General features: G+C 38.9%; 1 protein-coding gene across 4 annotated transcripts in view; it reads left to right on the forward strand.

Annotated features, from left to right (window-relative positions):
- Ctnna2 (catenin alpha 2) overlaps positions 1-27934 on the forward strand; it is a 1144480-nt gene that overhangs the window by 361535 nt on the left and 755011 nt on the right. For all 4 annotated transcript variants that reach the window (XM_057766952.1, XM_057766959.1, XM_057766967.1 and 1 more), the window contains 2 exons: positions 701-820; positions 3943-4209. In XM_057766952.1, coding sequence (XP_057622935.1) covers positions 701-820; positions 3943-4209 — 387 coding nt within the window. The remainder of the gene's footprint in view (positions 1-700; positions 821-3942; positions 4210-27934) is intronic.

Raw genomic sequence — 27934 nt, forward strand, 5'->3', positions numbered from 1 at the left:
GCAGAATTTAAATTTTACTTGCTTCCAGATGTAGGCTGTCTCCTCTTTACATGGCAATGCCAAAGCGTGCATCTCAGTTTGAGTCCCGGATTTAGAGGTCTTGACAAGAGTGACTGAAGATTCTGTCATTACAAATTTCTCAGGAGCCCAGGAGGTCTTACAACCTAGGAGAGCCAGGAGAATTTGTTTATAGTTTCTATAGCTCTTTCCCCGTGTGTGTGTGTCCTTGGTGCTTCTATTTTATATCAAAAGTCTATATTCCTTACCACAGACATAATTCAGTAAAATACGTCATAAGGAGGATTTGTGTGGGCTTTAGTAGTTCAGTCTCTTTTTTCATTTTTAAATTATGTTTATATGTATGAATGTGAGTATGTACATGTGAATTAAGGTACCTGTGGCTGCCAGAGGTACCAGGTCCCCCAAATCAGGAGTTGTGAGCTACCCAGTGTGTGTGTGCAAGGGGCAAAACTCAGGTTCTTTACAAGAGCATTATGTGTTGCTTACTCTCAACTCATCTCTCAGGTACCTGTTCTACAAGTGCTGGAAAAATTGTTCTTTTGGTACAGGTGATAATTAGGTATGCTTTTTTTTACTGTTTCAATATGAATAAATATTCATGTTTTCTTTATAAGTTACCATTTAATAGTATTCAAGTCCTATCTTCTAATTAATATTATGTGTATATTTTCTATTTCAGGTTGAGGAGGCTCTAGAAGCTGTCAAAAATGCTACAAATGAACAAGATCTTGCAAATCGCTTTAAAGAGTTTGGAAAAGAAATGGTGAAACTGAACTATGTAGCAGCAAGACGACAGCAGGTAGGAAAATTTGGAAATGTTTCTGGGAGATGGGTGAGACTAAATAACCATGTCTCAAACATGGACCAGTCACATCTGCTTGTGATTAAATACTCCAATCACCCATCACAAAGTCTGTGTCCTGCTTTGACCATTGGTACCTCCATGGGTGCCTCCACATGGGACCTGGGTACAGTCTGGTTACTGCCTATCAATGAACCATACACTACCAGTTTCCCCATCCCACCATATTTGAGCCTTCTCGGGTCAAATGGAAGAAAACAGACTGGGGCATGGTGCTCTACACTCTCTGGAAACCACTGTTTGCTTTCAAACTAAATCTCCTGGTTCTGTGTAAACCAGAAGGTTCATACACAGCATGCAGCACACGTGCAGCCAAACTGTTATAAAAGAGAAGAAAGAAGCATGGACAGAGTAGGAGGAAGAGCAAGTGGAGAATACAGGGTTGGATATAAGAGAGCCAAGACGGGAGGCAGGGAAGAGGGACGTTAAATACAAATTCACAGGTCATGGTATCTGGTCTTGTTAGAGAGTATTTGGATCTCATTGTGAGCTGGTTAAAAGTCCAGTATCCATGTCTGAGCCTTACATTTTAGCATCATTCTAAATATTTTGCTGAAAATGAAGCAGAGCTGAAGAGAAGCAGACAGTAGAAGAGTATAAGGGACTTGATAGCAGGCAGCGGTGGTCTCTATTCGTGAGAAGCAATGAAGGTGGAGGAAATATATAGGAGGTGAAATATATCTTGAAGAGCTATCACTGTTTCAAAGGTGAGAAATGCATGATTGACAACAGTGAGTTTCCTTCAAAGTTCTGGTGTAAGCAAATGCATAGAAGTAGAAGGCAGTAGTTTGATTGACAAGAGGAAGATTGAAAGAAGCCTAATTTGGGTTAGAAATCAATATGTGATATTTACATGCATGGATTTGGGATGCTTAGAGCATCCACACTGAAGTATCAGAAGAGAAATAGCAGGCAGGAGACCGAATAGAGCCTGGTAGTGAGGAGCTGGTGTCAGAGCACTGATGATGTGGATATTTTTATGAGAAATCTAATAAATACAGCTCTGTTTTTTCAAAAAAAAATGCCTTATTTTTAATTACCTGCTAATTCCAATTTCTTCTGTAAAATGATTGCCGAAAGAGGTTGAGCCCACTCAAAAGCACCTTGCTGGCTTTTCAGCCAACGGCCTTTTCCTCCTCCTTTTAACAAAGTCACTGCAACTCTGTGATTACCATGTGCACCTCATTATTTGGTTTCATCTTTTCCCCTTAGTCTTGATTAAAATCCAGCCTTACACATTCTAGGCAAGGACCTAAACAACATTTCTCTCCCCATTTGTACTTTTGTGAAACAGCTTCCTGCTGTGTGTAAAACGACCCCTGAAATAGTTAAGCAATGCTTCCTAATTCAACATAGATGCTTTCCAGTTTTATGCAGAAGGAACATTGCCTCAAATATCTTTGTGAAGAGACATTTTCACCCTAATTTCTCAATGTGCTTTTATATATGTGCATATTTATATAGGTATGTGCATTTTTATAGCTATATATATATATGCATATTCATGTATACATAAAGATGCTTTCAGGAATGCACTTCATGGACCAGATATTGAGGAGTTAGTAAAATCTTGTGTGGTCATTCAGGGGATTCTACTTATTCCAGGGCTCACCATTGTGAAAAGGCTCATATCTTTGCTGACCATGGAGACTGCATTGCAATATTTTTTACTTATTTTTTTCACCCTAAGGACTCAAATAATTACTTCTAGAAACTGTGTTTACAGGAATATAGCTTACCATGCTTAAGCAAAAGAGAATACATGGGAGAGTTATTATTTATTGTCAGCTAGTACCGACTACTCTAGATGTCTCAAATCATGTGCTTTGCTCAGACTCAATTTTAAACCCACATAAAAGGAAAGAATATATTCATTCAGACCAGCCATGTGTTACCTACAAAATGAGCAAATACAAAGAGACCCCCAGTGCATCAAACACCATTTACTGATGTTTAACAGTTGAGAGGCTGTTCCCCTAGACATTCTCTGTTGGCAAAAGCGAACAGCACCTCCTTTAGCAGTTCCAGGAATGATAAGAAGAAACTCTCAGATGTGCTGTTGAAAGCTGAAAGAAAAGTGACTCCCAAGTGGTTTTGTTTTGAGAAAAACAGACCACTGTCGGCCTATTATTTTCTAGTCTTTAAATTTGATGTTTGATGGGACTATCAAAATGGTGTAGCAGTTAAGAGCACTTATACTCTTCCAGAGAAACTGACTCCATTCCCAATACTCATGTCAGATGGCCCACAACAGCTTTTAACTATAACTAAGGGATTTAATGTCCTCTTTTGGACAAAGGCTCCAAAACTTCACACACACACACACACACACACACACACACCTATAATAAACATGCAAATAAAAGTGAATCTTTAAAGTGATGACTGCCTTGCCATTAGAGACAGTTAAAGAAAACTTCTTCAAGTGAGAGTGAAGTGGAACTGATAAATGTTGGCTTCCCTTTTTTATAAATGTAACCAAGCAGAAGCAAGCAGGTCCTAGGTGACTGATTTAAGGTTTTCCATTTGCTGAAACCAACCCCCCTGATGTCTACAACCCACTTTCTGTTGGTGCTGTCCTGCATTCCTTTAGTGATGTTTGTGCATTAAATACCTCTTAGTTGGTAGACATTGTGCAGATTATTAAAGAGTCAGTAATATCAAAACAGACAGCGCCCAGTACTGACATGAGAGATCCTATGTAGGAGCAGTTCATGCTTACAAAGTCACTATAGTAGTGTCCCATGAGTGCTGATGGTAGGGATAAGGGTGCATGGTCTTATGGAAGAAGGCTCAGGTAGATTGGCTAAAAAAAAAAAAAAGTGGTTTTAAAAAGGTGAACCGGGTAACTACTATGTCATATGATAGTGTGTATTGAATGTCAGCAACTGACTTAGACGTTTCATGAAGAAAGAACAGCTTTGCGTCTCTCCAGCAGCTACAAATAGCAAGGGAAGGAGGAGTGTTTCGAAAATCCACAATGTGTCCATGAGCCTGAGGCTGCAAGTCTCCCTGAAAACACTTGACACAAGCCTTATGTACATTCCACTTTTTCACAGGAGCTGAAGGACCCTCACTGTAGGGATGAAATGGCTGCTGCCCGTGGAGCCCTGAAGAAGAATGCCACCATGCTGTACACAGCCTCCCAAGCCTTCCTCCGCCACCCAGATGTTGCTGCCACAAGAGCCAATCGAGATTATGTATTCAAGCAAGTCCAAGAGGCCATAGCTGGAATCTCCAGTGCCGCTCAGGCCACCTCACCCACTGATGAAGCCAAAGGCCACACAGGCATTGGCGAGCTGGCTGCAGCCCTGAATGAGTTTGATGTAAGCACCTGGCTAATACTTACAGAGTGTGCATTTGCCATACACACAAGTACACACACACTCACACATACATCTCTATGTACTATATATACAATACACATATATGTGCATGAAAGGATACCATATTTTGCATAATTTAAGAGATACCATAAATTACCGGCACATAATAGCATATACTGATTTTCTTTTCAGAATTTTTTGACAGGAAGATGAATTGTATGGTGTATATTACTGTTACTGGGAACCAAAAATATTGGGAGAGCCTAGTAAACCAAAATCTTTAAGAATATAACAACTATGTTTAAGAGGTCTGATCACTGCCAGATACAAGGAATGCATCACCTCCAAATAATTTGTATAATAAATTTCATTATAAAGGAGACAAATGTCATAAGCAGCTGGCTTTAGATTGCATGCATACTGTGTCTCAGTGGAAAATTGCCCACAATTGCTTCAGTTTAAATTAGTGACAAGCAAATTCTATTACCCTAAACCCTACCTTGGAATCTGTCTTTGTATGCATGCCTCCTCTCAGGAGTGCCAGATGCAAATCACCTGCATCTGCTTTTGCAGATGGAATAGCCTAGAATGGGACACAGGAGACTTCTTCTGCCTTGACCATTGCCTTGTTGTGTAAGTGCATGAGGGGGTTCAGTCATCAGCATCCAAGGATGAAAAAAAAGCACACCTCCAAGATCCAGGTGTGGATGGCCTCATCTGTGCAGTCATTTATCCTCTAGCATGTGATCCTGCTAGAAAAGACATGGTGACTCCTAAATTCCCAGACTCTTTTTCAAATGGGTATTTTGTTCCACAGTGGGGATGGGGGGCAGTACAAAAAGGAGTAGGACACAATTCACAAGAGAAAAAAAAACTGTTTTGCTTAGATGCTGCTGGGAAGGATGGAGACTTTCTCTTGGGGAAGTGGACATGAACTTTTTGCAGGCAGTGATTAGCTAGTGGCAAGAGGAGAGGATCCTGAGGAGAGCAGTGTGTGCCCAAGGTGTGAGGTGGAAAATACAGCTGAGGAATAATTGCAATATTATGTATTCTGAAAGCTCTAAGATCCTTTCTTCTCTCTTAATTAGACAGTTTCTATGAGTGTACACATGTATACTTTCTTACACATAAACACATATTTGAACTCACACCATACGGTGACTTTATAGGATTTTTGAAAAGTGTTGAATTTTGTATATGTTTGTGTGTCTCTGTGTGGGTGTGTGCCTGTGTGTTAGAGCCTGCCGAAGTCTGAGGAGACCCATCCCTTGAAGCTGGAGTTTCAGGAACTTGTGAGTCGCCTAGCATGAGTGCTGGGAATCCAACTTGGATATTCTCCAAGAGCAGCATGTGCTTTTAACTGCTGAGAAGTCTCTCCAGTCCATTTTCAGGTTTTATGTAAGAAGTAAATCTGAATTTAGTAATTAATTGAATGGATTTTTTGCAGAAATGGGGACTCGGTGCCATCTAGTTCCACATGCAACACTTCAGCATGTAGCTCCCAATTTTTAAAAAAGAGTGACAGTTGCACATGTTTCCAAACTTTTATGAAAATCAGTAGAACTGTTCACTCTATTCTGTTACTTATTTTAATTTCCTCCATGTGCCAAAAATACACAAAATATAGATGTGCAGTATAGACTTTTCGCTACTGAAGGGCAGATCTTACTCTGTGGTGTGTAACTCTGGCACACAGGACAGGAAGGCTATTGACTCCTTCAGTACTGTCAGGCAGCAACAATAAAATACTGATAGGTTTTTCAATCTCATTAAAGTGCTGATAAAGTTTATTTTTTGAGTTAAAAAATGAATAAATACATATATTAAGAAAGAAAACAGTATATCATATACTCAGATATTAAAGCATGTGTATTGCTGCTTTAAGTGCATACTGAAACAAAAATGTTTCACTTATAAATCAGTAAAAAGTAACAAATAATCTAAAATGCAAAAATTGCTTTTAAAATATGGCAGTAAAAAAGACTTAATTAAGAAGATATTGATTCCTTAGTCATATTTGATTCCATGCTTTTTATTACACAATGATTTCTTTTGTGATTGAATAGCAAGCAGTGAAAAGTGGCGGGAAGATAACACAAAACTTCCTGACAACAGACCCGTCAGCTGCTGCCACCTGCTGTCCAGCAGTGGAATGGTTCTGGTCCCCTTTCTCTCTGGTGCCAAACCATTTTCAAGGCCGCTTTCACTAATAAGCATACTACTTGAAACATCACTGTGATATTGCAAAAAGGCTTCTGATTTATACAATCAAATTTGAGATCTTCTAGGAAGACTCAAAGAGTGAAGGATGTCCACACCTTGAACATTCAACACCTTTCATTTACCCCAATATTGTCTTCTTACTTAGGGTACAGAAGGCTTTCGGGTATTAGACATGAGAACAGCTGACCATTAATATACTGAGTTAATTTTATTGGTTAAATGAATTATGGACTAATTAATTTCATTTATCATAATGTTATCTAAAGATATTATGCATTAATTAAACAACTTTGTATTATGTTAATGATTTATACCAACCAGTACTTTATTGCGGATTATTTGTTTACAAGAAATGAAAATTATGCAACAATGACCCAGTGTTTTAATTTTGTTTCCGAAGGCTAACAAAAATTACCACGTGTTAATTTTAATTGCAGCTCATATCTGAGCTTCAATCAGGACAACAACTGCTGTTGATGTAGCTGCCTAACAGCACCTCCCTGGTAAATGAAATTTGTTTTCATAACTTTCTGACCAGTACTGATGTTACTCTTAAAATTTTAAAGACATGTTTTATATAGCTAATTATTTGAAGATTTTCAATAATTTCGTATGTCAGTCAACCTAGATCTCTTAATATTTCAAATTCTTTCATTAAAAATAGCAGACTGTTTCTCTTTATGGAACAATTATAAATGGAACAGAGAGTCCGTTTGGTCTTTGCTATTCCACAGGTATTCTAACTGGAAATCTGTTTAGGCTTTATAGCCATCTTCCCTAAAATCCACATGCTGTTTACAGAATGTGCTAGTCAGCTGCCTATCACTGTAACAAAATACTTGAAATAATCTCCACAAAAAGAAGGAAGGTTTGGGGCAAGCAAAATGTCTCAGTGGTTGAGAGTATTTGTTTTTCTTTCAGAAAACCAGAGTTAGTTCCCAGCACCTAAGTCAACTGGCTCACCACTTCCTGTAAGTCTAGCTTCAGGGGACCGGATGCTCTTCTGGACTTTGTAGGCACACACATGCACACCATACACCAACAGAGGGGGCACTAAAAGAAAATTAACGGTTTTACAAAATGAAAGATGGGCTTACATTGGCTCCGACTTCCAGAAGTTTTAGTCAAGGCTAATCGAATTCTTGTTGGAGCCCGTGAGTGAAGTATGGCAGGAGCACATGATGGGACAAGATGTTCACCTCAGCATGATAAGTAAGTGGAAAAAAGAGAGGAGAGACCAAGACCCCAACACCCCTTCAGAGAAATACCTACCAGCTCCCATCAGCACCCCTGGGAGGGTCTAAATCTTGAACACATGATCTTTAGAGGACACTTACACAGCTCATACCACAGATACTTAAACAATGGCATTTCACTGAGTGAAGAACACTAAGCACCATGTTACTGACTTTAGTGGTGATGGCCATGTTGTTAGATAGCCTAATGGCTACTGAATGCATCGACAGTGTAGACAGTTATGTCCCTGCAATGCTGAAGTGGGAAGAGCTGTGTAAATAGAAGACACAGTTGTCTAGTTATTATTTCTCTTGTCTTAAAATTAAATTTGAGAGGCAATCTGTATTAGTAGTTATGAATGTCAATTTCGGTTTCTATGGGAGGTTATTTGTAGATGTGGCTAAAATCTTATAGTTAGGTCTGTGGAGCAGTTTCCTTCAGTAAACTGTTTATTGTACAAACATGAGGAGCTTAATTCAAAAGCCAGCATCCATGTGAAAAGATTAGGCCATCAATGTACGCCTATAATCTCAACACTATCCTTGGGGGTAGTTGCTAGACACAGGAAGAGCCCTAGAACTTGCTGACCACCCAGTCCAGCTGATTCAGTGAAGACCCTATCTCAAAAATTCAAAAGCAAAAACCAAAAGAATAGAGAAATAACTGAAGTAGCTATCAGATGTTGTCCTCTGGCCTGCACATATGCATACACACACACACACACACACACTCATCTACGAGCACACACAAAAACCTTACAGGTACTCAGAATAAGGGGAAATTGATATTTTTAACAGCCATCTGTTTAAAATCATAGGATTGAATGTAATTGGTAGTTATAATTAGGGCTCAATGCTTGGTCACCTATCTTCTGTCACCACTGAGCCTGCATATATATATATATATATATATTTAAATCAATGCAGTGATTGGCAGAGAAAAACAATCAAGGGTCCAAAACAGGTAATGTAACAATTAGAAACTGCCAAGAGAGCCTCTAATCATCTGGCCACAAAAGTGAAATGATTGCAGATCAATGGGAAAGTCATCAGAGTTTCGATTGTGGGAACTGGTGGAAGTTAATTCAATCCTGTGACACTGTCCACTGAGGAATTCTGTGCAGATTACTTTTTAACAAGTAATGACCTCTCATGTGTGAGTCAAATTACAAGATCAGGTTTGATTGCTGGGAAGCTTTAGAGCATGGAGACAACCTTAGAAGGTAATGCAGGATTTTCTATTATTAAGTTGATCATGCTCCTATGCATTACAGGGGAACTGCTCAATTTCCAGATTAGCCAGAGCTAGAGTGAGATCTCACCAAAAACAAACAAACAAACAAAAAAAAAAAGATGAGGAAAGAGACCATTCCGGATTGTTTTTTTTTTGTTTGTTTTTTTTTTTTTTTTGTAATTCTTTTGTGTAGATAAATGAATATACTTTAGAAAATTTTAATTTTTAATGCCTTGTCTTTGAAGGCTATCTCTGTGAATCTGAACATTGATGCTATTCATGAATTACGTTTTCTTGAATTCATAAATTTAAATATGAATTTGAATTCATATTTAAAATAAAAATTTTTCTGTCTTTAAAATTATGGTTTTTTCTACATTGGCCTTTAACTCATTATGTGACCTCATAGTTCTCCTGCTTCAGCCTCACTAATGCTAAGATTCATCACCACCCCACAATGAAATTGTCAAAAGAAATTGTCAAATAACTAAATTAATTGAAATCAAAGGGGCCAGATACATGGCTCCCCAGTTGAGTGTTTGCTGCTCTTGCAGAGGACTAAAGCCCATTCTCAGCTCTCATGCCATGCTGTGTGACTTGCAACTGCTGTAACTCCAGCTCCAGGAGCTCTAACACCTTCTTCTGGCTTCCACAGGCATCTACACTCACATCTACAAATGCACATAAACTAAAAAGTAAAGTCAATCACTCATATCTTTACATATACAATAGTTTAAATGAAATTATGAGGAGACTATTGACTTTCCCTCTGCTTAGCTTTTTCCATGTGACTTAGCTTTCTGTTTCTCTGGTGGATGATCTCTTATTCTGACATGTTCTATTTCTTCTTCCCCTTCTACGCTGTGTGACCCATGCCTACACAAAAGGATATCCTTACAACTCCAAAATAACTTGTGGTTGTTTGTAAGGTTGCATTCTGTCATCTGCCATCTCTTTTCTTTCTCTTTCCAAGTTTGTTCCATAGGTTCTCGGCCTACTGAACAAGGAAGATAAAAGTAGCTATGCCTGAAATTAACCAAGGACTTGAGCTGAGTATAATGCTGCTGCTGTCCTCTTGGGCAGGCAGAGGGGAGGGAGCAGAGGAGCATTGTTGTTCTGTAGTAGTCACTGGCCAAATGCTATCCCCACTATGGGCTTCTTTCAGTGGACATAATAGCTACATAGCTCCATTCTAAAAAAAAAAAAATGTGGTTCAGTACAGGGTTCAATCACAGATGCTCATATTAGGAATGTGCCCTTACAGAAAAGAGAGAAGAGATTTCTGGATGTCTGGAACTATTCACAACTCCAGACTAGATTCTGAAGATCAGGAGTTAGTAGACAGTTGCAGTAGAGACAGGTGAGTTATGTCAGGGGCTCAGATATATGACCTCAGTGATTTGTGTGGAAAGAATCTGAAGAAGTCAGATCTTTTTGAATAGTGAAGCAGTTCTCTTTTCCTTTGTTCCAAAGACCAAGTGGATGTCGTGTGGGCACTCTGGTGCACTCCTAGCAGACTAGGAGCTGCGAACCAAAGCTCTGGTCACATCAGGGATTCTCAGAATCTCTGGTTTCTGGGTCTCTATGACCACAAGGAAAGCTGACTGTATTTTCTTGGAGATAAGTACTTTTCTGATAAGCTCCTTTTCCAGTCCCTTCTTGGTTCTTTACTAGGAGGCTTCTGCACAATATATCTCCTTTGACATCATTCTGGGCACAACATCTGGGAAACCCCATATTAAGTAGTGAAGATCCTTAATTAGTTTCATTCTATTTAAGTTACATAAGAATGAAGAGAGAGGAGAACAGAAGGTCCCATCCAGATACTATAAATGCATTCATGGGAGAAATGCAAGCTGTAACTAACTGTTCGAAAGCAATTAGCAAAGTAAAGGACAAATGCATAAAAATGCAAGCCAGTAAACAAACCTAGGACCGTGCCCTACATCAAAACAATTTACTATTCTTGTTACATGCCATTGAGAATTCCTGAGCTAGCCACCTTTGTGGTTCATGGCTCCTTGAGGGACTGGAGCATCCATAGGACCATCTATACACTCTGTAAAACAATGGAATAGGGGATTAATTGTAATAATAAAAAAGCTTTTGCTTCATTAGACTTCTTCATTAGAGATTTCTGAGGAAATAGATGTGAGCAACTGACCTAACCTTACCTAGACATCAGGGTGAAAGATTTTCTATCTGAATAGTGCCAGTATTCAACACATGCAAGGTTGTTTTTACTATGCTTGCTTTTCTTTAGTACCTCTATCAATAACTTTTAATCACACTCTCTGATATCTGTCCATCAAAGTGAATGGGCATCGCCAGAACTCTGGGACCCTGAGACAAGTGCAGGACTTGGATTCAGGAGACTGGAAACTTATTCCAAACTCTAGATAACTGTGTAATCACAGGAACTGAGGTGTTGTATCTCGTTCTAACTTAGGTTAGCTGTAGGATAGTTTATTTCTTTCACAGAGAGTGAAAAGGGCAAAAATGAGACATAGCATCAAAGATGTACAGGGCATAAAAGAGAAAATGCATACTTAGTAGAGATATTTACTACAGCGCATCAATGTCATTGTATGCATTTTGGTGCATAATGTGCTATTAAATTGTGTGTGTGTGTGTGTGTGTGTGTGTGTGTGTGCAAGGTTGGGAGGGAAGAGTGGAACAGAGCATGAATTCTTTAAGGAATTGATCGATTTAGTTCTTATTTGTGTGTGTCTGTGTGCAAGAACATGCATGTGTGTCTTTCATTTAGGATCACACAGAAGGCAGAAGAGTGGATTGAATCTTGTGGTGCTGGAATTAGAGGTGTCTCAAGCAGTCTGATAGAGGTACATGGATCTGAACTCTGGTGCTCTGCCAGACCAAGAGCCCCAAATGGCTGTGTATACATGCAGACCTTTGCTTTGGAAATTCAAAACAAGTTTCACATCGGTGATTTTCTTATTTAGGTTAAGCTGTTTCTTTGAGCTCCTTCAATGTGCATGGCACACTCATTCTAACTTTTTTTTAAAAGAAATTGTTCCCTTATTTGTTTGAGATAAAGCCTTACTATACAGCTCCAGGTGGGATTCCCATTCTTTTGGACTCCATCTTCAGTTACCTGAGGTTACAGGTATGTACCACCATACCTGGTTCTTATATAACATCAAGAACCAAAACCAAATGAACAAAAATGATAAGAAAACCCAGTATATTTACTTACTGCTGGATTCAGCAATTTTCAGCAGCTTTTTTTCTCTAATCTACCTGCTCTTTCTCACTCACTACAATGTAGTTAGAGAAGCAATAGCCTTCTAGCATTCTTTATCGTACACTGACATCTGGTGGCCAAACAGTACAGTGGTACCTTGTATCCTTAACAACATACCATGATTTAAGCCCAGGAATGCAAGTAAGTATCTATACTACATCACTGTGGACCGGCTTCAGAAAATGTTTGGTCTGTTTTGTAAATTAATATTATGAAGTATAAGTACTCAATTCTTTCTGTAAGTGTCTAGAGCCATGGGATAGTAGCTAAAATTGGTGTAAACACAGATAGTTGTGAATGAAAATCCTCACAGGAAAGCATAGATGGAACAGGTTAGTCTCTATGTAGCCGTGGGACTCAGTTTACCAAGTTTATTAGACAATTGTCTTCCATGACATTTCTTCTCTAAACCTTCTCAACAGATACATTCACCCACAATCTAAAAGCCATGCTGTGGGATGCAGACTCCTTGCTTCTGAATGACATTTCCAGGGATTTATCAAACTAAGAATAAGTTCTGACAGAAGTGTTTGCTTTCCTATGCGGTAGGGAGGGTGGGGATAAACACACACACACACACACGTTTGTGCATACATGTTGGAATGTGTGGGTATTCATGTATGCCTGTCTTGGTGTACACGCATGCAGGTGGAAATCAGCAGATAGTCTCCAGTGTTGACTCTCAGCCATCTTCTCATTTCTTGTCTTGGACAAAGTCTTTCATTAGCCTGGAGCTTTGCCAAGTAGTTCATGGTACCTGACCCTGCATTCCAGGAACCTTTCTGTTTCCCATTTTACCATCATTGATTACAGGCATATGTTTTCTTTTTGTTACAAGGATTCTGGCAATCCAAGCTTGTGCTCTCTCTCACATGTTGAGAGGGAAGTGTTTTGCCAACTGAGCCATCTCCAAAGCCAATAATTATTTATTCTTCTGTTAACATTTTTTTCTCCAAGGAAATATTTTGGGACAATTTAATTTTATCTTGGACATTTCAGTCCTGAAAAGGGAGTATGTGAATTACTGAGCAAATAGGAAAAGGAGATTTGAAATAATATTTTAATAATTACCACTTAAATCCTTGTTTCCCTGACTTTCAGGCTTTAAATAAAATTATTGTACTTTCAATCTTGTGTCCTTTTACAGAGAAAAGTGTAAGAATCTATATTTTCCATGAGTAATTAATTTTCTCTATGGGGAAGATTGACGGGTTTTATTTTTGGCCTTAGTACACCTTTATTTCAAATAATCAATGCTAAGTGAAAGCCCAAATGCTAATGTAGTTGATGGATATATTAAAGATTGTCCACATGGGACAACAAAGAGTATAATTTTGATTATCACTGATTTATTAGTTGTACTTCAATATTGGGAACCACATGAGAGATTTTCTCTGATGAAGTGATTATGGAGAAGCATGTCGTCTATTTAAATACTTCTATTATTCAGACTTAGGTTTGTCATGTGATCTCTTACATTATTAGTGCTAATCTTTTAAATTTTTTTAAATTACTTTTAATTACATGTATATGTGTGCTTGCTTGTCTGTATGTGCACTATGAGCACACAGATGCCCACAGAAATCAGAAAGTGACATGAGCACCCCTGGAATTATAGGCAATTATGAGGTACCCACATTGAGTGCTGGTGTTCAAACCCTGTAACACGAAGGGGCCTGGCTTGTTGGGTTTCTGGCCCACCCTTTACCCCACAACTTCTTAGCCCCAAAGAAAATCACACACAGGTCTCCATAAATTATAAGCTGATTAGCCCATTAGCTCTAGCCTCTCACTGACTAACTCTCACATCTTGATTAATCCGTTTTTCTGATCTATGTTAGCCATGTGGCTCTGTACCTTTTTCAGTGGGGCAGCTCACATCCTGCTACTTCGGTGGTCTAGACAGGAGTGGGGGGAATCAACTTCCTCCTTCCCAGAATTCTCCTGTTCTCATTTTATCATTTCTACTTCTTGTCTGGTTTTCCCGCCTATACTTCCTGCCTGGCCAATCAGCATTTATTTAAAACATGATTGACAGAATACAGACAATTCTCCTGCACCAAAACCCATGTACAAGAGGAGCAAGTGCTCTTCACTGCTCACCCATCTCTCCATTTCTAACAGTGTTAAGCTTTGATGAGCATTCCAGGGATCAACCTTCTTATGTTCTTCCTATGGGAAAAGCATACAATCCTGGTAATACACTGAAAATATGCTAAGTAGTTATTTACATCTTTTCTGATTTAATTTGGCTCAGTGGCACAGCACACATACACACATAGTATACTGTCATCCTCCTTGTTTCCGAAACTTCTTATTCAAATTTCTTTAAAACCAAACTCATTTAGATGCTTCTCACCCTTATTTTTCAGTAATGAATTAGGGAAACTTTGCTGTTGTTTACTAAATTTCTTCATTTCTCCAAAAGTTTCTGATTCTTTTAAAAAATTCATTGGTCATTGATATAAAGCCACAGAAAAACACCTTCTCCCTCCCAGGTTCACATATAAAGAGTAGGTGCACCCCACTCCTGGGAACATACTGTCTAATGTAGGCCACACTGTTACCCTGGTCTTACTAGCAAGTGCTAGAGAACAGAGCACAGAATAGAACAATGGACATGCTTGTGGTTTAGTCCTGCTCTGTATCTTTCTATTCTTGATCTTGTTTCTCCGTCTACTATGCAATTTCAGTAGTACATAGAAAGAATGAAGCCCAGAGAGATGTCACCTCATAATATGTTTAACTCTTGGAAGATAGCCCAAATAAGCAAGTCATGATGCCACATAAGCAAAATAAAATACTTTTCTTACAAATGAAGCTTCAGGGAGGGTCTTACCAGTACTGGACGAATACCTCAGTCAGTAGAGTGCCTGCCTACCGTGCATGGATTCCTGGGTTCAGTCCTCAGTACTGCATAAAACTATGCCTGATGACTTGATGCCTGCAGTGCAGCCACTGAGAAAGGGCCAGGAGAATCATGGGTTTGAGGTCATCTTTCTCCACATAGGGAGTTTGGGGCAGCTCTGGGGTCATCCCTCCCTCCAAAAATATGAAAGCAGAAACAACTCACAAAGGTCCTGAGGCTCAACCAGATCATCTTTCCTAGAGCTGTCTGGAGTTATCTTCAGAATGAGTTCTAGAGGTGACGCTTTGCTTTTCACATGTGGAACTTTCCCTATCTTAGTAGATCAGGAAAATTATTGTTTATGTGTCAGTTTTCAAAAATGTCTTGAGATCACATACAAGATTTGATCACATTTCTCCAGACACTGGAGACTATAATGGTGGTCATCATGACAAAATCTTCTGTTCTAATTTCTTTATCTTCCCTTTGGTACCTGCTTTGAATTTTTTTTTGTCTCGTATCACACATAACAAGAGCAGGTGATTGGATCAGGAAGGAGTCATTGGGAGGAAGAGGACAGAGCATGGCAGTCTTGGTGTGTGTGTGTGTGTATGTGTGTGTTCATGCGTGTATGTTCATGCGTGTATGTGCATATGTGTATGAATCCTTTCATGACAACTTACAGTGCTTCACGACAATTGTCAAGGCCACGTGTGAACAAGTTTGTACGTCTAGTCTCTAAACCTTCCATAGTGACCAACTCCCAGAAGTTTTACCCCACCTTCTAACCATTCCATCCTGTGACCATATTTTAATCACAGAGGATATTTAAGGGACAAAGTTAAACAGTTTTCTAGTCATTGTCTGTAAACTTATATTCCCAGCACTCAGGAAGCTGAACTAAGAGGAACCGTCAACTTGAGACAAACCCAGGCTACATCATAAAAACCTGCCTCAAAAAACAAAATAAAACCAGAATTTATTAAATTACACCCAAACCAGCTTACATATCCTTTGTCCCAACATAAACTTTGGGGCAGGGCATAAAATTCATAAGGTGAGTGCCATATTTCTATGACAAAATAGAATCTGTAACACTTACATTTGATGGCTTAACTTATTCCATGAGATGTTCATACAGGGACATAGGGTCCATATTGATACACAGTTGTTGGCTTGAATCACAATGTGAGTCTTAAAATACCTCCCCTTGGTGAAAAATCTGGGTACAGAGGTATGCAATCATCTTTATTTGAAAGCAGGATCATGTTTGCCACCATCAAATAACATGCTTACTAACCACACAACTGTGAAGTGGATTTTTTTTGCACTAGTTAATTTGAATGTGTGACACAAAAGTTTCCAAGCCTTGTAGTTCCCATTTCTGCAGTATTATATTGTAGACAGTATTGAGACTGAAAAATATCACTGAACAGCAAGACATTTTCAAAAGATTTTTTAAAACAAAGATCATCACAGACTTGAAAAAAAAGATGACATTTGTAGTGATCTGCGGGAGGTGAGATTCATTTACAAGGAAGGGTAATGTCCTTGATCCGCCATTATCACCCAGGGTATGACAGCTTGTGACAGGTGGATGCATGCTGCTTTCACTTCTGATTCTCTTCTGACTACAGACCAGCATCACTGCGGCAGTCTGGAGCAGCCAAATAATCCGAAAGTGGCATAAGGCAACAGCTGGTCTTCATTATGTGATTATGTCATTCCTGAGATGAATCTGCAGTGAGTAGATAGGGAAAACAGTTTGGAATCACAATGACATCCTGTGTGTGTGTACACATATGTGTGAGTAATATGTGTGTGTATGAATATATTTCATACTGTTTTTCATTGACCTTTGTTTTTCCCTTTTTTCATTTTTATAATGATCATTTTTTAATTTCCTTATCTGTTTCTATGAATTAGGCGCTCCTAAAGATACACTCAAGACAATCTCCTAAAGATACACTCACAGGCCAATTATATATAAATAATTGTCCCAGTGACTCTAGGTTGTGTCAATTTGACAGTAAAAAAAAAAATCAGTCAACACAGTTCTTAAGTTTAACATCAGTGTGAACAGAGCAATCCACTGGAACTTCTCTAGCAGGAGGGGCTGCTCCCTTCATAGACTGTTGTGCATAAATGTGTATATGAGTATTATATATGTGCACATGTACTTGTGTGTATGTATGCATTATGTATGTGCATGTGTGTACTGTGTTTGTGGGTATGCTCTTAAATCATCAAGCTCAATATGTGGCTTTAATCACTAAAATCTACATATATTAAAAATAAAGTTTTCTCTTATCCTTCAGTTCCTAACATTTATTATTAAAGCACCTCACTTGCCTGCCCTCCTCAGCCTGTGCTGTGGTTATGGCAGCTCTAGAGAGATTCTTTTACCAAGATAGGCTGGAAAATCATGGTTGTGAGAATTCCATTGAAGTCGCAATCTTGGTCAGTTTTCAGACCTGATACGGAAAAACTAACATATATATTACAAGGTTGATTGAGCTATATAATCACATCTTAGGGCACCCTGTCAGGTGCCTTCTTTTTCATTCTTCTATCCTCTTTCATTCCATTCTCTCATGCTGCCAGTAAAATTGTCTTTCTCAGAACCAGACATAGTTGCCCCTCTTCTGCTCTGCTTGTTCAAGGAGTTCAAACTTCTGTACATAACCCCACTGACTATAGTAGGTTCACTTCGCAGTCTGTTGAACAGAGGGTACTCTGCTCTCCAGAAGGATCTGAACTTCCTAGGTTTCCTTCTCACACCTACTTGGCACCTAATCCCCTTCCCTTATTTATGATTTTAGTTTCCTAGGGTAAATGTGGCCCCTAAGTTTATTTTAATAATTAATAATTAATGAAACATTTTGTTATGTGATTTAATAAAGATAACTGCACACATGCTAGCCAGTCATAGTACTTTTTGAAAATGGATGTCAGGCTGGAGAGATGGCTTCACGAGTAAAGGTACTGCCATCAACTCTCATACTTGAATTTGATCCTGAGTTTCACATGGAGAAAAGAAAGAACTGACTCCCAAAAATCATCCTCTTATCTATAGACACACACTGTGGCATGCCTGCTATACTCCCATACACTTGAAATCACATGAAACTCTAGCTCTAGGGGATCTGACATTCTCTTCTAGCCTCCACAGGCACTGAATTCACATTTAGAAACCTACTCACAGACATCATAGACATATAATTTAAAACTAGAAGTAAAACTTTAAATATATCAGTTCTTCATATTTTATGAGAATAACTACTGTATATTCATACCGTAGTATCCTAGATAGGGATCTACTGCTGTGACGAGACACAATGACCATAGCAACTCTCATAAAGTAAACATTTATTTGAAGGTGGCTCACTTAGAATATCAGAGGTTCAGTCCATTATGATCATGAGGGAGCATGGCAGCATGCAGGCTGACATAGTGCAGGAGATGAGAGTGCTATGTCTCACTTTAGCCTCAAACAGACTGTTTGGACACAGACAAAAGACAGCCACTCTCTTCACCAAAATATCTCAAGAAAGCTTTCTAAGCAGCACACTAAAATTCCTCTCTGAAACCTCTTGGGCCAGCTCCCAACATTTCAAATCATTATCAGCACCGTTGGTTTCCATGCTCCTATTAACATACGTCGTTAAGCAGTGCTTGAAGAATTTTACTACTTTCCAAACCCAAAGTACCAAAGTCTAAATGCCTCCAAACAAAAGCATGGTCAAGGCTATCACGCCAATACCTCACTACTGGTACCAAGTTCTTTCTTAGTTTGGGTTTTATTGCATGAAGAGACACATTGACCACAGCAACTCTTATAAGAAAACATTTAATTGAAGTAGCATATTAAAATTCTGAGGTTTAGTCCATCATGGCAGGGAGCATGGCAGCATGCAGACAGGCACGGTGCTGGAAAAACAGCCAAGTGCCCTACATCTTGCAGGCAACAGGAAGTTGACTCACACATTGGTTGGTGTCCTGAGTATATGAAATCTCAAAATCTGCCCCCTCCAAAAAATCTATACCCACTCCAACAAAGCCACACCTTCTTATAGTGCCACTCCCTATGAAATTATGGGATAAGAAAGACCAATTATATTAAAACTAGCACATTTAGTAACCACTATTTAAACTCTATATAAGGAATAAATAAATGAGTATCTCTGTGTAGGTATTAACTAGAGGCTACAAGCAGGAATCTCTTGTAGCTGTCTTTTTGCATATTTAATTAAGCACTGCATAACCTGTAATAATTTATAGTTAGGAAAGGCTAATTTTGTCAGTGAACTGCTGCTGGACTATAGCAGATTACTCTAGAAATAAAGATCCGAGTCATGAGCACACAAGTGCTATTAAATTGCATTCAGGCAGTTCACCTCTGCCCAGTTGCAAGGCAGGCCTTACACAGGCTGCCCCAGCAGAGTAGGAGTAGGAACCATAACAAAAATTGGTGGAAGGGGACCTGGGATTAGAGAAATAGAGAAGGATCTTTTGGTGCCACAAAGAAAATGATAAGGGGAACTTAGAAGGGAGAAGAAACAGTTGCCTGAGCTAATGTGCTATACACATAGGTGAGTAATGTTGATATCGTCCAGCAATCTAGTAGGTTTGCACATACTTAAATGGCAGATTTCTGAAAAATAGTAAGTCTATGTCTTCCAGTCAGCTCTTGAACCATGATTTTTTCCCAAAAATAGTTTTCATGAATAGGAAAAATCAGTGTGGTGGAAGGAGGTAGCAGAAGCCTGAGATTTTTGTGTTTTAACTCAGATTCTTTGAAATGCATCCCATTTAACAATGTATCTTGTAGCAGAAAACTTTTGAATTCTGATGCCTCACAGTACCTGGAATATAATAGATTCTCAATAAACATTGGAGGAACAAGAAATGAGTGAATATGTGACAATACATTTTGCTACTGGATGAGGTAAAGTAAGCCAGTCATTTATTTGAATCAGAAGGTTTTCTTACTTCAGGGAAACTCACATTCAGGGGGAAAAAGAAGTAATTGATAAGATGAAAACTAATGGCAAAAATAAGAAAAGTGACTTATGAATGTTTGATGTTGTTAGGTAAAAATTACTGTATCTTTTCTCCTGGGTTTTGCAGAACATCAAGATTACAGGCTCATCTGTCTCAGGGTTCGCTTGTGTGTACTTTCTTCCCAGGTCACCCACCATTGACATATCTCTCCTCTTTAGTCATTTCTTTGCCCAAAGCAACACCCTCCTTGACTTTCATAAATATCGCTCTTTTCTTTGTTTTTCTCCTGCCTATTAGAACATTGTGTTTTTTATTTAATAATGTGTTCTGTTTTTCTCTCATTTGAATGTGGATTTCTCCAGAATTCTTTCCTTTATGTCATGTGACTTTCACTCACTGGCTCCTTTGGTAAGCATCTCATAGAATATGCCTACTTACTTCTCTAATTCCAACCTCCTTCCTGAATTCCAGGTCTGTACTCAACTCTGTGTTCAAAACCTGAAATTGCATGCTTTCTATGCTCTCTTAACTACAATGAATGTCTTTAGCAGATCCAACATATCTTTTCTTCACATACACATGCATGTTTGCATACAGGTACACATACAAACACACACACACACAGAATTGAGCAACCTTTGTTGATGTATCATGTTGATCTAGAAAACTACATCTTACCAGCTTTCTTTTCTAGCCAGTTTTGTCTGTATTTTCACCCCCTCAGTCAGCTCTCATTCCCATTCCCTCGCTGCCTGTCCCACCTTCAGTCCAGTCACCCTCTGCCCTCTAAGTGTCACTCTAATGGCAAGGTAAACATCAAAGCATATATGTTGAAATTTTTCTCTATGGCATCAAATCATTTCGGTAGAGGCTGTGCACATCTCATCTCACACCTTCAGTTTCTCACCTACCCTATATTCTTCCATCTAATCCTATATCATCCTCAAATATATGGACACTTTTTAATTCACATATTGCTCATCATGGATTTTCCTCAGCCAGAGTTCCCGCTTATATTACTGAGCTTATACTGTACCAAAGTAGCTTATTTAGGGACTGTTCTTAATCTTTAAAAAACAAAACAAAACACTTTGCACTATCCTGAGCAAACAGGTTAAGGGGGGATATTTTCTTTATCTCTTAATTTCTGACCCTCCTGGTGGAAAGGGAGATGCTCTTACATCAAGTACATGAGGAAAAGGGAACCCATCAGAATTGAAGGTGCCCTGGCATGTCAGACCCTACCTTACAGATTCTACCACCTTACAGCAGTTTCCCGAATTTTTAAATCCATGAATTGCTTAAACTATACATTAACCCTGAGCCCTCAGTATCCTTTCTGGAAATACCTTTTGTTTGTTTGGTTTGTTGGTTTCATTTCTTTTTTTGAGACAGAGTTTCTCTGTAGTTTTTGTAGCCTATCCTGGAACTAGCTCCTGTAGACCAGACTGGCCTCGAACTCACAGAGATCCTTCTGTCTCTGCCTCCTGAGAGCTTGGATTAAAGGCGTGCCCCACCACTGCTTGACTTGGAAATACCTTCTTAAATATACTCAGAGGTGTGCCTTCTGATTTCTTAGACATCTCCCAGTGTAATCAACAGTCCACATTAACCATCTCCCTTTCCTAAGCCTTCTGATTGCTTCAACCACTATTCCCCCATGTTGACACAGTGCTATGTGCAGAGTAAAATCTAATGTATTTCAGGTTTGTACTATAACAGTGGCTATTCAGGCTCATCCATAGTTTTACCTGAACTCTCAGGATGATTCGGAAAGTAAGCGTCTGATGAATGGATGTTTAAATGCTTATGTTAATTTGTTGATTTCAGTGGCTACTTGGTTTATGCAGATTAATGTCTGAAATGTTTAAGCTATTGCTTCGCAGACTTCTTCAATAGCCATCCATATGTCGGTGAACACTCTGGTTTGTTCCAATGGGCATATATTATCATTTTGGTCAGCATATGTCTGTTTTCCAGTGTTGCACAGAGTTGATGCAATTTAAGTATTGTAAACAGACTTGCATCAAACTCCAAAGTTCAAAAGTGAGTATGACATTCTCATTAATCAAAAAGAATATTTCAAAGCCATGTGATGTTTCTTGATAAGTAATTAACACATTGTGCATTATTACTGGGAAATACAAACTCTTTCTTTCCCATCTTAATTTGCCTGCTTATAAAACAGACAGAAAAAGATAGATGAGCTTATGTTCAAGGTGTATGTGTCTCCCCCGTGGCCAGTGAACTAATTTCTCTTTCATATTTGTAGAATATTGATACAACTATTCTCCCATAAGACATGAAATTTGAGTGCATAACCAGTTTGTGGAAATCACCTCATAATTTATTAGGATGATAACAGCAATTAAGTCATAATTGCTTCTGAGAAATACAAATTGACTTTCTTTCTAAGTGGCTAATTTAAGATTTTGAATTGAAGATGCAGAGTGTAATGGATTTCTGGGGTAAAAAGTTTGTTTTTACAAGTATTAAACTTAAATTTTTCAGCCACTGATAATCCAGTTACTAGTAGTTCAATTGATAATTACTCCATGGCAGTTCTTCATTTTCCTCTCTGACTGTTTATTTTCTGATTGCTTATGGATGCAATGAAAGAGAGGGTTTTATGTGGAACTATATCAGCAATCCTATGGTTTTACACCTACTTGAAATGATAAAATTCATGATGTCATGGCTGCTACTCAATTGGTAGAATGTTTGCCTACCACAAAGGAAGCCTTGGATTCCATCCCAGCACCGAATAATACTGGCATGATGGCACACACCTATAAACTTAGCACTGGGAGTTTGAGGTTAGACAATCAGAAATGCAAGGTCATTTGAAGCTCCATGGTGAGTTTTAGAGTAGCCTTGTGTACATGAGATTATTCAAACAAACATACAATGTTTGAAAATTCACTCTTAGCTTGAAGACTATACAAAAACAAACTGTAGACCTTGTCAGGCCATCATTTTCTAACACTGATGGACTCAAATCTTCAGGAGAGAGATTTCCAAATTGCCATAAAATGTTGTTACTCTGGCCCTACTGTTGCACTGAGACCCGCCTGTTGCCCTCTGCACTCATGCGCTCCCCATTACACAATGCCTATGGGTTCCATTTACAATGCATGGAATTTTAAAGTAGTTCTTTTTCTGCGTGAGTCAGGATCAAACATTATGAAATTTTAAGGTAATCCATCTTTCTAGATAAATCACAATAACGGAAGTTTATTGACAGGAGGAGCTGACTCTCTCAGGTAGACTTCCCTCTCACAGTGAGCAGAAATGACATCTATCATCAGGCCTGGCTACTTTTCATTAACTAAATCTGAAGGTCACCGAGCCACATCAGACACCAGAACATACTGAAATGCACATGCTTAAATGTCCATCTGTATCTATCTGCGTATATTGTGTTCACTTTCAAAACCTAACTCAGTTCATCAGCATAAAGTCATGACTTGCTGATGTGGGGAAATTTCAGCAAACTGCAGAAGATACTAAATTGAAGGCAAAGCATCCTATTTGGTGGTATATCTTCCATGGACTCTCTCTGTCATGTGCATGTACAGACATGCACAAAATATGCATGCATATGTGCTCACATATGTGTAAAACATCCACATACAGGTGATAAGCAGATTTTAAGAATGACTTGTTAGAAAACAAGTAGTTGGATGAGTAGAAGGGTGCTCTTGAACCCTGATTATGAAGTTAATGTATAATGTAGAGTGACCCCAGAAATGTGAAACATGAGAAGAAATAGCTATTTCAAGCTGTTTGATCATTGATATTTGTTGTTTATTCTGTGCCTAGTATCAGCATAATCTTTTTAGGAGTATTTTAGATGTATTTAATTGTCTTAATAACTTAGATTACAGATATGACTAATAAACCTCTTTTCACCTAAGCTGAACAGAGTGTTCAATATTTAAGCCATTTAAGCCCTGGTCACACTTCCAGTAGAATATCCTAGACTGATCAAATTTTGAACAACACAAGTGTTTCTTCTCATAGTTCTAATGGCTAAGATGTCTAAGATGAGATGCTTCTGTGTTTCTTTATGTGGTAAGAGCTGCCATCTGACTACAGGATGTCTCATATTACTACATGCTATGAAGAGGAGTATTTCATTCCACACAGCAGTAGGTAGGAAGGAAAAGCAATGTGGTGCATATAAAACCTCTTTTATAAAAACTGTGTCACCTGTGAGGGGGCCAGAGGCCCTGATCACTTCTTAAATGGGCTGCTTCTTAATATTATCAGATTGGAACCATCTGAGGGTTAAAATGGGCATTGTTAAACTACAGTACACCGAACTTTTAATATCTGAAACTAGCTGTATTCTAGCCCTAGATCACACGGATATCTTTCTTTTGGTAATAATAATCATAATCATAATCATAATCATAATAATAAAGACGTGAGATGAGGATTATTTGGAAATGGAAAACCTTCTTTAGTTTGTACAATGTAGCTTTCTGGAAGCATCTGTGCTGTTGAGCACTACTTACTTCATATGTTAGTAGAGACTTTCTCACTGTTTCTAGACTCACACGAGCACTCCAGGGTACTGAACTGAGATCATGGGTTCTTGTTTCCAAGAAATCAGGGACTTGGACGTTAGTAAGCTTTGCTACACTGCTCTGGAGATGATGGTCGATCAACCAACAGTAATGACTAGTGACTGGTGTAAGTGGAAGTTGGTATCTCAAGAGCTTCAGATCTGGACATGGACCTTTGTGTTTCTCCTAAGCAGGTATTGACTAAGGAATGTGAGTGGTTGAGATATTAGAGTTCTTAGAAAACTACAAAGGATACAAAAGAAAGACCATGATGTCTGTCTGCTTTCTGCAGCAGGTGGAGGAAGTTCAAGTAATGGGAGTTCAAGAAGGTCTGAAGCCCCACCACCACCAAGGGCTCGTGTGATGCACAGGGAGGGTTACACTAGGAATTGGGGAGGGAAATGTGGTAGGAACACAGAGACCAGAGGATGAGACTAAGTAAGAAAGATGGTCAGGAGTGTGGAAAGTTAAAAGAGAAGAAGTCAGGTGACCACTTTCTTAGCAAAAAACCAAAACCCTTTCCTCTTTATTAAGCTCACAAGACTTGATCTGATGAAGTGCAAGTGGACACAGGATGATCAATCCACAGAGTGGAGATCAGGATTCTTTTCTTTTGTTGTTTTTAAATAATACTTTTTCTCCCAGAATTTTGTGCAGTGTCTTTTGATCATATTCATCCCTTTCCCTCACTCCTCTCAGACCCAAGACCCTTTCCTCACCAACCCACCTTATGTCTGTCCTCCTTTCGTTATTCCATCAAGTACAGTTGGTGCTGCCCATATATTCCTGTGTGTGTGGCCATCCACTGGAGCATGGTCAACGCTTCAGGGGCCACACACTTATAGAAAACCTACTCTCCCTCTCCAGGCAGTTATCTATTGGCAACAAGAGTTGAGGGGCCCTCCATGTTCACCATGCTGTGATTTTTTTTCTGGCCTGAGTTAGCATAAGTCTTGTTCATGTAACACAGGATTCTTAATCCAATCTTGCTCTGCTAGGATTAGCTGTAAAACTGTTTTCATCCAGCTCTTAAGAATGTGCTCAGGACACCATGGTAATCCACTACATGCCCATGATCAGTTACAGAAAGTACAACTGACTTCCATCGTGTTTCATAATCCAGGTAGTGTGGTCAGAGTCTAAGGCCTTCACCCAGTGTATTCATAATCTCTGACAAGTAACTGTGGTCCAGAGTCTCCTTGCCTTCTCTAACATGAAATTAATGTGGGCATAGGTAGATGTATCTTTTGAAAAGAATCAAACATGGATAAAAATATTCTTTAATTACCAAGTCATTATCTTTGTCATTTATTTCCAATTAAAAACTGAACTGTGCAATTACAAATAATATCTTAAATAGGTAAGTGCCATAATTAGTTTGTTTTTAAGTATATGCTTCAGAAGAAAGAGTATGCCATCAATATGGCGATTTGCAATTTTATAAAATTAAGGCAAATCTAAGAATCTGTTCATAGTTTTTCTGCAACTTCATAAAATGTACGATTTAAACTCATTATTTTTCATTCCAAATGTTACTCCAATTAGGTCAAGAGAAACTTTTCATGTAAAAGGGAGCTTGGCACAGAATAACAAAAGATGGAGATGTAGTTATGCTAATTATGACATACCACAAAGAGAATGTTTAAAACTGAGCAAATAATATTGCTTTGATTTGGATACCTCAGTTAATTTAGTATATCAAATTTGATTTGTGCTTTTATCTCAAACTTCAGTCTTTAAAAGAACTATTTAAAGTATTCATGCCTAAAGTAGGATCAATCATCATCAATAGGGGATTTTCACTTTCAGTTTTTAATGTTATAAAACATCCTCTCTAGAATTGTTTTTGTCTTTCTATAGTCATTGTAACAAAACAGGGAGAGGCTGACTGAGGGCTGTTAGTCATGTACTTCAAAGGACTGACAGATTTTTCGATGATGTTAATTTTGCCATGGTTTGTATCTCTGCCAGGAAATAACTCAATTTACAATCAAATACTTTCCAAGACCTTGATCTCACTGGAGCCTCCATGATTGTCCTGACCTAGGCAATCTTTGAAAGGCCAGAACAGCAGGAAACTTGTACCTAATATCTAAACTTCTGCTTAGGTCTCTCTGTTGCCATGCTCAAATAGTCAAATTTCACTGAAGCAAAGGCTCGATATAGCTCTGAAGTACCGTCTTCAAATACCAAAGAACATAAGGGCTTGAATTGTATACTGGGGAGAAGAAGAAGGGATGCCCTGAACCTCAAAGCCTGCCCAGTTCTGTACACCTAAAGCAGGACAAACTAGAATATTTAGATCTTTAAATGTAAACAGAGATGTAGAGATGAAAAATGCAGATTAGGACCCAAAAGTAAGCACACATTCTCTCTTATTCCCAAGAAAACATTGGCAAAAATACTTTTGAGCTGGAATTGCATTGTTAGGAGGAGTTTGAAAACTTCTATGTTTCAGTGAGTCTGTGCCAAAGGACGTATTTCTTTAGAAGAGTGTACTTGAGTAACATGTAGTTCTTCTGTAAGGAATTTAGGGTTTTGAATCTTTTTTTTTTTTTTTTTTTTTTACTTATTTATTTATTTTTATTCTTTTTTAATTAAAATTTCCACCTGCTCCCCATTTCCCATTTCCCTCCCCTCCTCCCAAATATTGCCCTCCGCCCACTTCCCTCCCCCTATCCCCACTCCTCTTCTCCTCCCCCCACTCCATTCCCCCTCCCTCTCGATACTGAAGAGCAGTCCAAATTCCCTGCCCTGCGGGAAGACCAAGGTCCTTCTATCTACGTCCAGAAAGGTGAGCGTCCAAACAGGCTAAGCTCCCACAAAGCCAGTTCATGTATTAGGATCGAAACCTAGTGCCATTGTCCTTGGCTTCTCATCAGTCTTCATTGACCGCCATGCTCAGAGAGTCCGGAATCAACCCATGCTTATTCAGTCCCAGACCAGCTGGCCTTGGTGGGCTCCCAATAAATCAGTTCCACTGTCACAGTGGGTGGGTGCATCCCTCGTGGTCCTGATTTTTTGCTCATGTTCTCCCTCCTTCTGCTCCTCATTTGGACCTTAAGAGCTCAGACCGTTGCTCCAAATTGAGACTCTGTCTCTACCTCGATCCATCGCCAGATGAAGGTTCTAAGGTGATATGCAAGATATTCATCAGTATAGGATAGGGTCATTTCAGGTTCCCTCTCCTTAGTTGCCCAGGGTACCAGCTGGGGACATATTCCTGGACACCTGCGAACCCCTCAAGAGTCAAGTCTCTTGCCAACCCTAAGATGGCTCCCTTAGATAGGATATATACTTCGCTGCTCCCGTATCCATCCTTCCTATATCCCAACCATCCCAATC

The sequence above is a fragment of the Chionomys nivalis genome, chromosome 1, assembly GCF_950005125.1.
Source record: "Chionomys nivalis chromosome 1, mChiNiv1.1, whole genome shotgun sequence".
NCBI lineage: Eukaryota > Metazoa > Chordata > Mammalia > Rodentia > Cricetidae > Chionomys > Chionomys nivalis.